Genomic DNA, 16,661 nt, shown 5'->3' on the forward strand with positions numbered 1-16,661 from the left:
ACTATTTAAGAACTGTAGGAGATGTTATACTTTAATAAGATATTAAAAAAAACCCAAATGAAATTCAAAATATATATTCTACACCAGATTAAAAACAAACTTAATATTACTTTAATTGCATGATATTTTCTTTGGAATTTTCTACTTTTAAGTTTAATGATAATATATGACAATTTATACTTTGATAAGGAATAAAAGAACAGAGAAAATTCAAACTGTTCAGTTAATATTGAAATTAGATAGAAAGTGGGTAAAAGAATATTCTTTATTTTATTTCCTGTAATAACGCCAAGTCCATTGAATATTTGCTAGTAGAAATTTGTGAAACAACGCACTGTTGGGCTCATTATCATATTTTACCGTCATCTGTGCGCCGAATCAAACCAAACATTTAAACAGCCCAATGCCATAACGAACCCAGTTGTAAAGATAAACAAAACTGCCAGCAAAATTTACAACACAATAATTGACACTATTTTTCAGAACTTATTTTTTTTGGTTAGGAATGATAAAAATAATGATACAAGTAACGCACGATATTATCACTGAGCATATAGTGGCCTCATCTGTTCAATACACACCGAACCCGATAACAAACCTGAACATTAAAACTTGAAATATAAAAAAATAGTTTTCTCGAAAATATGTCGACCAGACGCTACAGAAGTGTAAACTTGATCTTCTGTTTGACATTTTGAGGCTTTTCAGCAAGTTACATATGTTTATTTATTTCTCAAACGAATAAATAAAAAGAGTGTGGAAAACTGAAGTGGGACAGACTGACAGACGGACGAAATGACGGACGCAGAGGAAAGCTTGAGTCCCTCCTGTGAAACCTGTGACTTAGTTGACTTGAGCCCTTTTCACTCCCCTGTGGAGCATAGGTCATATACAATTCTTGTGAAACCTGTAGAGGACTAATATAAAAAAATTAAGATAAATAAGTAGAGGAAGCCAAACGTAGAGTATACTTCTTTAATTTCAATGGTAGCTACTGTTAAAAATCTTGAAAAAAAAAATTGAAATTATATTTAAAAAAAGTAAATTATTTTTTTTTCCTACATATTCTATAGCTATAAACTATCATTAAGTAAAAACAAAAAACTCATTACGCTTTAAAATTTGAGAATTTCCCCATTGTTTATACAGATTTCTTCTTTTATTGGGGATATTAAAATAGAAGACAACAGCCATCGAGCCCTCTAAACCTAGGTTTTAAAAAAACTACTTCACAATGTATTCTTTAAAAGGGGAGTGGTCAGGATTTTGGTTATTTTGTTTTTATTTTCGTTGTTGACAATGCTTGAGTAGAGTAATGCATTTCTTATTATCAACCAAACTTTGATTGTGTCAGTTGTAGATTAATAAGCAAGATACAGAGCTCACAATTCTTTGTTATGTGAACAAGGCTCCTTCCATGTTTTTGTTAATTTGGTTCGATGTACCAGTATTTAGAAGGTACAATTTTATTCAATATGTATCGTAAAATTAAAATGTTGTTTAAATTTCAAGAAAATACACATATACCATTTTGACTATGTGTGCATATAAAGTACCAATATATTTATTTAATCTTGTTTCAAAAAATAATTATTACTTCAACATTATGGCAAATTTCGAAGATTTAGTCAAAAATTGAAAAAAAATGAAAAATAGCTAATTTTCTCATAGTTTTTTGAAGAGGAAAATTTGTCCGCAGCCGTCGCCCACAACACAATACATTTTATGTGATATCACATGATAAGATTATAACACGAGTGTCAATGTGGGCGACAGCTGTGGACATAGATCTCTATTTTTAAAAAAAACCAGTGAGAAATATGTTTTATGAAAAATTCGAGAAAATGCACTATTTATGACTTAAAAACTGCCCTTGTGAAAGTTTAATCAGGTAACTTTTTATTGATTCTTGATTTTTTTGGTATTGTTGTGTAAATAAATGTTACATTTCAATTTCTTGTGATAATTTTAATAATCACCCTCAAACAGGACAAAATATGACTGAAGCTGTACCTAGTTCTGTCTTTATAACATGAAAAAAATAGTTCTAGCGTTTGTAACATTCAGTTTAGGTCTAAACTAGGAATTTTAAAATGCATACAAAAACATTATATGAGCTTTGTTTACATTACAAAGAACTGTGAGCTCTGTATCTCTTATAACTCGATGACTTTCAAACTTTGGTTGGCTATTAGCAATACCTTACCGAAGCATTATACTCATTAAAAACGCAAAAATAAATTTCAACCCAAATCGTAACAATGCTCTTTGAAAACATGGTGCCTTAAATTTTTGAATTATTATTCAGATATGTTATCATAAGATTTTAATTCTAATCAAGACTTCAATCACTTACTCCACTTACATGCATATTTAAGGTAGTTATCAGTAAACATTTGACATTTTCACATCTGAGCGTGATTATCGTATAGACTTTCATAAGATACATGTGATTCAAATAGTAAAAATTGACCGCTGTCTTTATCGATCAGATTTTAAACAGAACAGATTAAACTCACTAGTCAACTATACTTTTGTCTACTGTATACAGGGTTATTTCTCGCCCCATGTTATTTTCGCCATTCTACACTTGAAAACAGCTTCGCCCATTTTGAATTCGCCCAGATACAGTTATTTTAAATGAAATAAAATTTAAGACATTTTATCTCATTTAAAATAACCGTGCATTCACTTATATGAGTATTTATGTGTGTGTTCTTCCTGTTCCTGCTTAACATATATAACACCGGAAGTAACAGTTCTCTATATGTATTAATTAAAAGGAAATGTAAATGCTTGTCACATAGATGAGGCATGCTTTTTAAGTAGTATACTTGTATATCTATCTTTTAAAATAATAAGTAATGCTAGTATAGTAATATATCTAGATACTCGAATGTGGAAAAAAGAGGACTATATTGGCCATAACACGCACCTTTATCACATTGTGAAACTTAACCGCAAACTTTTAGATGTGACTGAAGTCGGATAGGATTATATGCTTAAAAACAAATACCCGGTAACAGTTTTACAAAATTTATTTTTGTTTATGCTTAGCTTTTGTTGTAGATAAAAAAAAACCTGTTAAAATAAACTCTTCTATTTCATGATTTTGTAGACATTGATCAAGTCAAAGGAAATATACATGTATGTAATGAAATCCAGCTGGCGAATGAGGTAATGTGATTATATTTAATTTCACGGAGTGAGTTTTTAACAACACTTTCTAGTCATCTTGATGCTTCAATGGAAACTTGTGAATTTCACAGAGCGTACTGATATTATTACGATCAGCAGTCATCTGCTGTAAGCTTTTTAATGTTCTATTGAATGACATGATTTGTTATTATAAAATGATAGCGTCAGTTATTTAATATCACTTTCATATCTTTTTAGAGTTGTGTTCGCTTCGTTTCTTGTGATATTTGTGATTATCCAATTCATACATATTCTTGTGGCCACGCAATCCAATCCAAAATACAAGGCAGAAAACGAAACGTGCGTCACAAATGAGAGTAGAGAACTTACGAAACTGAAGACTAGGTTATTGCGAATGCAGAGTCTTTTGACTTTGGTGCACAGAATAACAAAGGGCGGGAAACGTCAAGAAGATTCATGCAATATCGAAACAGCTTTGTTGTTGTTAAACCAGAAGAAAGCGTCAGAGACAATTTTTACCGATCCATTTGAGGGTATTTATATATATGTTGAGTAGTTTAAAAACATATTTTTATAAAAATGATAATGCTCACTTTTCTACATACGCCAGATTTGAGTTTTCTTCGATTTTTTTTTTTGGGGGGGGGGGTATTTTTTTTCATTCTTAATGTGTAGTTCTTCTTGGTTTTTTTGTGATGTGTAAACTTTTATTCTTATCGTAATATTTCTTTTTTTGTATTATACAAATGAGTATTTGTGTATTGTTTATTTTTAAAGATCTCTTGTTATGGTTTGGTGAGAGGGATCTAATAAATTTAATACTTTTCTTCTCGATTTGGTTAATGCATGGATTTTTGCAGTATAAAATGAATTTGGTACTTTTCAACGACAAGTATAATTACATTTAGTTATTGTTTTATAATTTAAATTATTTAATTAAAAAACTTCATGAAAATTTAAAGTTATACATAAGCACCATCATGAGCTACCGAACTTTTTTTATAATCATCGTTTATGAATCACTTTCAGTCCATTTTAAGATTTCGCTAAAAGCTTTTGTGATTTAGTGCAAACCATTCGAAACACCTCGCGCAACGCCTAGTTAGCTATAGATATGATATTATACAAATATTGACTGGGGTTGAGGGCAACATTGATTATATTAGCCCCCGAGGGACGAAATATTGCCCGACGCGAAGCGGAGGGTAATACTTTCGTCCCAAGGGGGCTAATATAATCAATGTTGCCCGAAAACACAGTCAACATTTGTTTTGTTATATGAAGAAACAAACCAATATTTAAGAAATTATTGAAAAACAGATCGCCGTAATTTTCTCAGCTCAACAAAGAATTCACGAATTCAGTTTGGTGCAAAGTTCATTGCCAAATATCCTCAGCATCAAACGTTCACCTGTGATATTCCGCCGACCGTAAGAATTAACATACAGATGTTCTACCTGATTTTACTTCACAGTAATTCGCAAATCCTAATATCCATTATGATAGCAAACCGTCGCATTGCGCGTCCGTTGTTTACTTGCCTTGACTGACTGTCTATTATGACGTCACCTTGTTTTGGAGTCGCGAAGAATTATTTACGTCATCGTATACGAATCAACAAATCAGAGACGATTTTTTGAAATAGAGGGAATGTTCTCTAGATATTATTCCTAGCCAGTCAATATCAAAAAAATATTGACCGGTCAATATTTTTCGGACGAGCTAATATTACAATTATTGACTATTCGTCTATATAGAGTTATATAGTGAGAATATACTACTGAATATAACAAATGATTTTATTAAATGGCATTTGTCTTATGAAAACAAAATATAAACTAATCCTTACAATGCAAGTTAAGATTTACAAAATATATTTTATGAAGTTTGCAAAAAAGGAGACTTTTAAAATATATATCAAAACTAGAGCAAAGCTCGTTGCAAAGCAACGAGTGGGTCTTCCGTTAATATCGGAAGTAAAGCTGGAAGTTCCTGTATGAAGCAGAGCCCTTAAACCAATAACAAGAGTAACTAAAATAAAAAGATGAAAAAAATCGAATTATTCCTGGTACGACTTAACAAAATACGAATGATTTTACGTACGACTTAACAAAAACCTTTCTGATTTCAAGAACGACTTAACAAAAAAATCCGAATGTGTTCAAGTACGACTTAGCGATTATTTTTTGTACGAGTTAATTTTACTTTGAACATTACGCTATTTTTTAAACCAAGGACGCGGAATCAAAATTTCCGGAAAAATCAATTTTTAACCCCCGATATCTCTGTAATGCATTCTCCGATTTTCAAACGGATTTCAGATTCGTGTTCAGCATAACTAACTCTACAAACCTCGTAAACATTTTAAATTAAAACGAAAAATTCGAAAATTCGAAAATTTTAAAACTCTTCCGGTTTAGACCGGAAGTGACGGAAACTAATTTCCAGTCTTATGTCCAAATAAAAACGATCATTGCTTCAACACAGAAAATTCCAAGTCTTTATCTTGAACCGTTTTTGAAAAACGCCCTGGACAAAATTACTTTTTTAAAATTTAAAAATTGACGTAACGTAAAAACGGAAGTGATGTTGTAGTTGAAAATTTTAAAACTTTGAGGCACAATAATGCTTCATAATCCCTGAAAGTTTCATGTAAATCTGTTGAAAACTTTTCGAGATATTAAGCTTTGAAAAAGTCAGAAAAATAAAGAAAAAGAAAAATAATAATAACTAGAGCAAAGCTCGTTGCAAAGCAACGAGTGGGTCTTCCGTTAATGTCGAAAGTAAAGCTCGAAGTTCCTGTAAGAAGCAGAGCTCTTAAACCAATAACAAGAGTAACTAAAATAAAAAGATGAAAAAATTCGAATATTCCTGGTACGACTTGACAAAATACGAATGATTTTAAGTACGACTTAACAAAAACCTTTCCGATTTTAAGAACGACTGAACAAAAAAAATCCGAATGTGTTCAGGTACGACTTAACAATTATTTTTGGTACGAGTTAATTTTACTTTTAACATTAAGCTATTTTTCAAACCAAGGACGCGGAATCAAAATTTCCGGAAAAATCAATTTTTAAACCCCAATATCTCTGTAATGCATCGACCGATTTTCAAACGGATTTCAGTTTTGTATTCAGCATGACCAACTCTACAAACCTCATAAACATTTGAAATTGAAACGAAAAATTCGAAATTTCGAAAATTTTAAAATACTTCCGGTTTGGACCGGAAGTGACGGAAACTAAATTCCAGCCTTATGTCCAAATAAAAACGATCAATGCTTTAACACAGAAAATTCCAAGTCTCTATCTTAAAGCGTTTTTGAAAAACGCCCTGGACAAAATCACTTTTTTAAAATTTAAAAATTGAAGTAACGTAAAAACGGAAGTGACGTTGTAGTTAAAAATTTAACATCTTTAAGGGACGATGATGCTTCATAATCCCTGAAAGTTTCATGTAAATCCCTTGAAAACTTTTTGAGATATTAAGCTTTAAAAAAGTCAGAAAAATAAAGAAAAAGAATAATAATAATAACTAGAGCAAAGCTCGTTGCAAAGCAACGAGTGGGTCTTCCGTTAATGTCGGAAGTAAAGCTGGAAGTTACTGTAAGAAGCAGAGCTCTTAAACCAATAACAAGAGTAACTAAAATAAAAAGATGAAAAAAATCGAATATTCTTGGTACGACTTAACAAAATACGAATGATTTTAGGTACGACTTAACAAAAACCTTTCCGATTTTAAGAACGACTTAACAAAAAAAATTCCGAATGTCTTCAAGTACGACTTAGCAATTATTTTTGGTACGAGTTAATTTTACTTTGAACATCACGCTATTTTTTAAACCAAGGACGCGGAATCAAAATTTCCGGAAAAATCAATTTTTAAACCCCGATATCTCTGTAATGCATCGTCCGATTTTCAAACGGATTTCAGTTTCGTATTCAGCGTAACCAATTCTACAAACCTCGTAAATATTTGAAATTGAAACGAAAAATTCGAAAATTCGAAAATTTTAAAACACTTCCGGTTTGGACCAGAAGTGACGGAAACTAAATTCCAGCCTTATGTCCAAATAAAAACGATCATTGCTTCAACACAGAAAATTCCAAGTCTCTATCTTGAAGCGTTTTAGAAAAACGCCCTGGACAAAATCACTTTTTTAAAACTTAAAAATTGACGTAACGTAAAAACGAAAGTGACGTTGTAGTTCAAAATTTGACATCTTTAAGGGACAATAATGCTTCATAATCCCTGAAAGTTTCATGTAAATCCGTTGAAAACTTTTTGAGATATTAAGCTTTAAAAAAGTCAGAAAAATAAAGAAAAAGAATAATAATAATAATAATAATAAAAAGAAACAATAGAATAACAAGAGGGTCTTCCGTTGGAAACGGAAGACCCTAATAACTAGAGCAAAGCTCGTTGCAAAGCAACGAGTGGGTCTTCCGTTAATGTCGGAAGTAAAGCTGGAAGTTCCTGTAAGAAGCAGAGCTCTTAAACCAATAACAAGAGTAACTAAAATAAAAAGATGAAAAAAGTCGAATATTCCTGGTACGACTTAACAAAATACGAATGATTTTAAGTACGACTTTACAACAACCTTTCCGATTTTAAGAACGACTTAACAAAAAAATCCGAATGTGTTCAAGTACGACTTAGCAATTATTTTTGGTACGAGTTAATTTTACTTTGAACATTACGTTAATTTTTAAACCAAGGACGCGGAATCAAATTTTCCAGAAAAATCAATGTTTAAACCCCGATATCTCTGTAATGCATCGTCCGATTTTGAAACGGATTTCAGTTTCGTATTCAGCATGACCAACTCTACAAACCTCGTAAACATTTGAAATTCAAATGAAAAATTCGAAAATTCAAAATTTTTAAAACACTTCCGGTTTGGACCGGAAGTGACAAAAACTAAATTCCAGCCTTATGTCCAAATAAAAACGATCAATGCTTCAACACAGAAAATTCCAAGTCTGTATCTTGAAGCGTTTTTGAAAAACGCCCTGGACAAAATCACTTTTTTAAAATTTAAAAGTTGACGTAACGTAAAAACGGAAGTGACGTTGTAATTAAAAATTTAACATCTTTGAGGGACAGTGATGCTTCATAACCCCTGAAAATTTCATGTAAATCCGTTAATAACTTTTTGAGATATTAAGCTTTAAAAAAGTCAGAAAAATAAAGAAAAAGAATAATAATAATAACTAGAGCAAAGCTCGTTGCAAAGCAACGAGTGGGTCTTCCGTTAATGTCGGAAGTAAAGCTGGAAGTTCCTGTAAGAAGCAGAGCTCTTAAACCAATAACAAAAGTAACTAAAATAAAAAGATGAAAAAATCGAATTATTCCTGGTACGACTTAACAAAATACGAATGATTTTAAGTACGACTTAACAAAAACCTTTCCGATTTCAAGAACGACTTAACAAAAAAAATCCGAATTTGTTCAAGTACGACTTAACAACTATTTTTGGTACGAGTTAATTTAACTTTTAACTTTATGCTATTTTTTAAACCTATAGCGTGGAATTAAAATTTCCGGAAAAATCAATTTTTAAACCCCAATATCTCTGTAATGAATCATCCGATTTAAAAACGGTTTTCAGTGTTAAATTCAGCTTATTTAGCTCTTCAAAATACATATACTTTTTTTATTTGATCAAAAAATTTAAATTTTCGAAAAATTTGATTTACTTCCGGTTTCAACCGGAAGTGACGGATTTTGATTTCCAGCCTTATTACAGAGGTAAAACGATCAATATATAAGCTCTAAAAATTTCAACTTTCTATCTTGAATCGTTTTTGAAAAAAGCCGCGGACAAAATGACTTTTTGAAAATTTTAAAAATGACGTAACGTAAAAACGGAAGTGACGTTGCTATAGAAACTTTAACATCTTTGAGCCATTATAATTTCACATTATCTCTGAAAGTTTCATTAAAATCGGTTCTAAACTTTTTGAGTTATAAAGCCGAAAAGGAGTCAGAAAAAAAAAGAAAAAGAACTAGAGCAAAGCTCGTTGCAAAGCAACGAGTGGGTCTTCCGGTAATGTCGGAAGTAAAGCTGGAAGTTCCTGTAAGAAGCAGAGCTCTTACGCCAAAAAAAGAGTAACTTAAATAAAATGATGAAAAAATCGAATTATTCCTGGTACGACTTAACAAAATCCGAATGATTTTAAGTACGAATTAACAAAAACCTTTCTGATTTCAAGAACGACTTAACAAAAAAATCCGAATGTGTTAAAGTACACGCTATTTTTTAAACCAAGGACGCGGAATCAAAATTTCCGGAAAAATCAATTTTAAACCCCGATATCTCTGTAATGCATCGTCCGATTTTCAAACGGATTTCAGATTTGATTTCACCATGGCAAGTCCTACAAGACTGTAGTATTGTCTAATTTTGTTCAACAAAATGAAAATTTGCAAAAATTGGAACTACTTCCGGTTTTGAGTAAAATCGATAAATAAAATTTTAAACCCCCCAGTACACCATAGAATTGATACATTTATCATCAGTAAAAGTTTCGAAGCGATATCTGTAAAGCTTATGGAGAAATCCTCCGGACAAAATCACTTTTTCAAAAATTAAAAATGGCCGTCAAATTTGAACGGAAGTGACCTAATTGCTGAAACTTTAACATTCTTGAGGCATGATAACTTTACAAAAGCTCTGAAAATTTCATGGAAATCGGTTGAATACTTTTTGAGATATACAGCCGAGAAGGAGTCAGAAAAAAAATAAAAAATAAAATAATAATAACTAGAGCAAAGCTCGTTGCAAAGCAACGAGTGGGTCTTCCGTTAATGTCGGAAGTAAAGCTGGAAGTTCCTGTAAGAAGCAGAGCTCTTAAACCAATAACAAGAGTAACTAAAATAAAAAGATGAAAAATCGAATTATTCCTGGTACGACTTAACAAAATCCGAATGATTTTAAGTACGACTTAACAAAAACCTTTCTGATTTCAAGAACGACTTAACAAAAAAATCCGAATGTGTCCAAGTACGACTTAACAATTATTTTTGGTACGAGTTAATATTACTTTGAACATTACGCTATTTTTTAAACCAAAGACGCAGAATCAAAATTTCCGGAAAAATCAATTTTTAAACCCCGATAACTCTGCAATGCATCGTCCGATTTTAAAACGGCTTTCAGTGTTAGATTCAGCTTAATAAGCTCTACAAAACACATATACATTTTTAATTAAATCAGAAAATTCATTTTTTCGAAAATTTTGTTTTACTTCCGGTTTCGACCGGAAGTGATAGATTTTCATTTCCAGCCTTATTACAGAGGTAAATCGATCAAATCATAACCATTCAAAATTTCAAGCCTCTATCTTAAAGCGTTTTTGAGAAAAGTCCGGGACAAAATGACTTTTTGAAATTTTTAAAAATGACGTCACGTCAAAACGGGAATGACGTTCTCTTTAAAACTTTAATATTTTTGAGGGACGGCAACTTACAAAAATCTCTGAAAATTTCATCAAAATCGGTTAAACACTTTTTGAGTTATGAAGCAAAAAAGGAGTCAGAAGAAAAGAAAAAGAATAATAATAATAATAATAAAAAGAAACCGAAGAATAACAAGAGGGTCTTCCGTTGAAAACGGAAGACCCTAATAATAACTAGAGCAAAGCTCGTTGCAAAGCAACGAGTGGGTCTTCCGTTAATGTCAGAAGTAAAGCTGGAAGTTCCTGTAAGAAGCAGAGCTCTTTAACCAATAACAAGAGTAACTTAAATAAAAATATGCAAAAATCGAATAATTCCTGGTACGACTTAACAAAATACGAATGATTTTTAGTACGACTTAACAAAAACCTTTCCGATTTTAAGAACAACTGAACAAAAAAAATCCGAATGTGTTCAGGTACGACTTAGCAATTATTTTTGGTACGAGTTAATTTTACTTTTAACATTACGTTATTTTTTAAACCAAGAACGCGGAATCAAAATTTCCGGAAAAATCAATTTTTGAACCCCGATATCTCTGTAATGCATCGTCCGATTTTAAAACGGATTTCAGTGTTAGATTCAGCTTGATAAGTTCTACAAAACACATATTCATTTTTGATTTGATCAGAAAATTCATTTTTTCGAAAAATTTGTTTCACTTCCGGTTTGGACCGGAAGTGATAGATTTTCATTTCCAGCCTTATTACAGAGGTAAATCGATTAAATCATAACCATTGAAAATTTCAAGCCTCTATCTTAAAGCGTTTTCGAGAAAAGTCCGGGACAAAATGACTTTTTTAAATTTTTTAAATTGACGTCACGTCAAAACGGACGTGACGTTCTTTTTAAAATTTTAATACTTTTGAGGGACGCCAACTTGCAAAAATCTCTGAAAATTTCATAAAAATCGGTTAAAAACCTTTTGAGTTATGAAGCAAAAAAGGAGTCAGAAGAAAAGAAAAAGAATAATAATAACTAGAGCAAAGCTCGTTGCAAAGCAACGAGTGGGTCTTCCGTTAATGTCGGAAGTAAAGCTAGAAGTTCCTGTAAGAAGCAGAGCTCCTAAACCAATAACAAAAGTAACTAAAATAAAAAGATGAAAAAAATCGAATTATTTCTGGTACGACTTAACAAAATCCGAATGATTTAGGTACGACTTAACAAAAACCTTTCCGATTTCAAGAACGACTTTACCAAAAAAATCCGAATGTGATCAAGTACGACTTAACAATTATTTTTGGTACGAGTTAATTTTACTTTGAATATAACGCTATTTTTTAAACCAAGGACGTGGAATCAAAATATCCGGAAAAATCAATTTTTAAACCCCTTTATCTCTGTAATGCATCGTCCGATTCAAAAAAGGATTTCAGTTTTGAACTCAGCATGAAAAATACTGTAAGATTCGTACGTAGTTTTAAAATTGAAAAACATGAAAATTAAAAAAAAATGGTTTTGCTTCCGGTTTCGACCGAAAGTGTCCGAATTGAGTTTCCAGCCTTATGTCATAAGTAAAACAATAGTTCTACCTTTTCTGTAAATCTCATAGCTTTACCTTAAATCAAAAATGAGAAAAGCTCCGGACAAAATCACTTTTTAAAACGTGAAAAACGTCAATATCTGACGAAATTGATGACGTCATCAAATAATTTTTTCATATCATAGAGATCTTTCAGATACACATTAAACCTGCAAATTTCAAAACAATCGTTGGAAGCGTTTTTGAAATATTTGAGTTGGAAAAAAAATAAAAAGAACTAGAGCAAAGCTCGTTGCAAAGCAACGAGTGGGTCTTCCGTTAATGTCGGATGTAAAGCTGGAAGTTCCTGTAAGAAGCAGAGCTCCTAAACCAATAACAAGAGTAACTAAAATAAAAAGATAAAAACAATCGAATTATTCCTGGTACGACTTAACAATATCCGAATCATTTTAAGTACGACTTAACAAAAACCTTTCTGATTTCAAGAACGACTTAACAAAAAAAATCCGAATGTGTTTAAGTACGACTTAGCAATTATTTTTGGTACGAGTTAATTTCACTTTAAACAAAACGCTATTTTTTAAACAAAGGACGCGGAATCAAAATTTCCGGAAAAATCAATTTTTAAACCCCGATATCTCTGTAATGCATCGTCCGATTTAAAAACGGATTTCAGTTTTGAACTCAGCATGAAAATTACTGTAAGATACGTACGTAAAATTTTTAAAATTGAAAAACATGAAAATTCAAAAAAATTGGTTTTGCTTCCGGTTTCGACCGGAAGTGTCAGAATTGAGTCTCCAGCCTTATGTCATAAGTAAAACGATAGTTCTACCTTCTCTGTAAATCTCATAGCTTTATCTTAAATCAAAAATGAGAAAAGCTCCGGACAAAATCACTTTTTAAAACGTGAAAAACGTCAATATCTGACGAAATTGATGACGTCATCAAATAATTTTTACATATCATAGAGATCTTTTTGATACACATTACACCTGTAAATTTCAAAACAATCGATGCAAGCCTTTTTGAAATATTTGAGTTGGAAAAAAAATAAAAAGAATAATAATAATAAGAATAAGAACTAGAGCAAAGCTCGTTGCAAAGCAACGAGTGGGTCTTCCGTTAATGTCGGAAGTAAAGCTGGATGTTCCTGTAAGAAGCAGAGCTCTTAAACCAATAACAAGAGAAAATAAAATAAAAAGATGAAAAAATCGAATTATTCCTGGTACGACTTAACAAAATCCGAATGATTTTAAGTACGACTTAACAAAAACCTTCTTGATTTCAAGAACGACTTAACAAAAAAAATCCGAATGTGTTTAAGTATGACTTAACAATTATTTTTGGTACGAGTTAATTTTACTATTAACAATATGCTATTTTTTAAACCAAGGACGCGGAATAAAAATTTCCGGAAAAATCAATTTTTTAAACCCCGATATCTCTGTAATGCATCGTCCGATTTTCAAACGGATTTCAGTTTCGTATTCAGCATGACCAACTCTACAAACCTCGTAAACATTTGGAATTAAAACGAAAAATTCGAAAAATCGAAAATTTTAAAACACTTCCGGTTTGGACCGGAAGTGACGGAAAATAAATTCCAGCCTTATGTCCAAATAAAAACGATCAATGCTTCAACACAGAAAATTCCAAGTCTCTATCTTGAAGCGTTTTTGTAAAACGCCCTGGACAAAATCACTTTTTTTAAATTTAAAAATTGACGTAACGTTGAAAAGGAAGTGACGTTGTAGTTGAAAATTTACCATCCTTTAGGGACGATGATGCTCCATAATCCTTGAAAGTTTCATGTAAATCTGTTGAAAACTTTTTGAGATATTAAGCTTTAAAAAAGTCAGAAAAATAAAGAAAAAGAATAATAATAATAATAATAACTAGAGCAAAGCTCGTTGCAAAGCAACGAGTGGGTCTTCCGTTAATATCGGAAGTAAAGCTGGAAGTTCCTGTATTAAGCAGAGCCCTTAAACCAATAACAAGAGTAACTAAAATAAAAAGATGAAAAAAATCGAATTATTCCTGGTACGACTTAACAAAATACGAATGATTTTACGTACGACTTAACAAAAACCTTTCTGATTTCAAGAACGACTTAACAAAAAAATCCGAATGTGTTCAAGTACGACTTAGCGATTATTTTTGGTACGAGTTAATTTTACTTTGAACATTACGCTATTTTTTAAACCAAGGACGCGGAATCAAAATTTCCGGAAAAATCAATTTTTAACCCCCGATATCTCTGTAATGCATCGTCCGATTTTCAAACGGATTTCAGATTCGTGTTCAGCATAACAAACTCTACAAACCTCGTAAACATTATAAATTAAAACGAAAAATTCGAAAATTCGAAAATTTTAAAACACTTCCGGTTTAGAACGGAAGTGACGGAAACTAAATTCCAGCCTTATGTCCAAATAAAAACGATCATTGCTTCAACACAGAAAATTCCAAGTCTTTATCTTGAACCGTTTTTGAAAAACGCCCTGGACAAAATTACTTTTTTAAAATTTAAAAATTGACGTAACGTTAAAACGGAAGTGACGTTGTAGTTGAAAATTTTAAAACTTTGAGGCACAATAATGCTTCATAATCCCTGAAAGTTTCATGTAAATCTGTTGAAAACTTTTTGAGATATTAAGCTTTGAAAAAGTCAGAAAAATAAAGAAAAAGAAAAATAATAATAATGAAAAAGAAACAATAGAATAACAAGAGGGTCTTCCGTTGAAAACGGAAGACCCTAAAAAGAAACAATAGAATAACAAGAGGGTCTTCCGTTGGAAACGGAAGACCCTAAAAAAAAGAAACCGTAGAAAAACAAAAGGGTCTTCCGTTGAAAACGGAAGACCCTAATAATAATAAGAAGAATAAGAAAAAAAAGAAACCGTAGAAAAACAAAAGGGTCTTCCGTTGGAAACGGAAGACCCTAATAACTAGAGCAAAGCTCGTTGCAAAGCAACGAGTGGGTCTTCCGTTAATGTCGGAAGTAAAGCTGGAAGTTCATGTAAGAAGCAGAGCTCTTAAACCAATAACAAGAGTAACTAAAATAAAAATTCGACTTAACAAAAACCTTACTAATTTCAAGTACGACTTAACAAGTTTTTTTTGTACAAGTTAATCTTACTTTGAACATTACGCTATTTTTTAAACCAAGGACGCGGAATCAAAATTTCTGGAAATATCAATTTTTAAACCCCAATATCTCTAATGCATCGTCCGATTTTAAAACGGCTTTCAGTGTTAGATTAAGCTGAATAAGCTCTACAAAACAGATATTCATTTTTGACTTGATCAAAAAATTCAATTTTTCGAAAAATTTGATTCACTTCCGGTTTTGACCGGAAGTGACAGATTTTCATTTTGAGCCTTATTACAGAGGTAAAACGACAAAATCATAACCATTGAAAATTTCAAGCCTCTATCTTAAAGCGTTTTTAGAAACGCTGCGGACAAAATGACTTTCTAAAATTTTTTGTTTAAATGACGTAACGTAAAAACGGAAAGGTCGTTTTCAAAGAAACTTTAGGATCTTAGAGGCATAATAGTTGCACATAATCTCTCAAAGTTTCATCTTAATCGGTTATAAACTTTTTGAGTTATAAAGCCGAAAAGGAGTCAGATACAAAAGATGTCACCTTTGACCTTCCAAACTGTGCTTGTTGCACCATCAAATGTCAGAAACTTAGCAATGTAAAGTTTATTATATTTCTGTGAATATTTCCTATGTAAAATTACAATGAATAAACATGCTATTCCATCTAACTGTGAAATAGTTTCTATGCTATCTGTCCATAGTGAATAGTCAACGAAAGTATTCACCAGCAGCATACAATTTCCCTGTTTTAAACTCGGAACACCTCTGGTATAATCCGATCACAGCATTAAATTCAAAGTCCGATAATTCTAATTTGTTTATCATCAAGAAATTCTGCATCGCCAACAAATAAAGTTTTCTTCAGGATAATAATTAAGATATCTATAGCTATTTACTGACAGAAAGACAGACTAAGACTGTTGTGTTGTGTGAGGATGACAGACAGTTTATTGTCCCCCTCAACAGCAACTATTTCACTTGGCTTCGCCCCATGAAATAGTGGCTGTCTTGGAGGACAATAAACTTGCTATCATCCTCATACCCAGTGAATAGGTATATAATGTCCCATCCACATAAATTTCGAGTTATATAACCTCCCATTTGTAACCTGCAATTTCACAGTGTAAAGTCAACACAACAGTCTTAGCCGCAAGTTTCACCATTCAATTCGCATGTACGTATTAAACATTAGGGGTTTTCATATTGCATACCAATTCCAACAAGGGAGATCCCTCTAATGATGATCATTAAAATTCATTTTATGAATCTTAGCAACACTCATAAGCCTTCAATTGTGCAGCATCTCTTAAGGTGGCTCAAAACACCTTGAAATATTTTCTCAAATCAGCAGAAAATTACTTGATTATGATAGATATCATAATTGATAAGAAGTGTTTAAGTCAAATAGGCAAAAAATATGCAAATTTGGATGAACAATTACATTTT

At 31.7% G+C, this 16,661-nt stretch overlaps 1 protein-coding gene across 4 annotated transcripts in view; it reads left to right on the top strand.

The window, feature by feature from the left end:
- The window catches only part of LOC109620982 (uncharacterized), a 52,515-nt gene that overhangs the window by 17,611 nt on the left and 18,243 nt on the right, over nt 1-16,661 (top strand). Inside the window, exons 1-3 of one of the 4 annotated variants that reach the window (XM_066081232.1) lie at nt 1,830-1,891; nt 3,119-3,177; nt 3,397-3,692. The exons of 1 other annotated variant lie outside the window; for it this stretch is intronic. In XM_066081232.1, coding sequence (XP_065937304.1) covers nt 3,146-3,177; nt 3,397-3,692 — 328 coding nt within the window. In that variant the 5' untranslated portion in view covers nt 1,830-1,891; nt 3,119-3,145. Of the gene's footprint in view, nt 1-1,829; nt 1,892-2,808; nt 3,020-3,118; nt 3,307-3,396; nt 3,693-16,661 lie in introns of those variants that run through there. 2 more of the 4 variants (XM_034450383.2, XM_034450382.2) reach the window with 2 other exon arrangements.

This window comes from Magallana gigas, chromosome 4, assembly GCF_963853765.1.
Source record: "Magallana gigas chromosome 4, xbMagGiga1.1, whole genome shotgun sequence".
Classification (NCBI taxonomy): domain Eukaryota; kingdom Metazoa; phylum Mollusca; class Bivalvia; order Ostreida; family Ostreidae; genus Magallana; species Magallana gigas.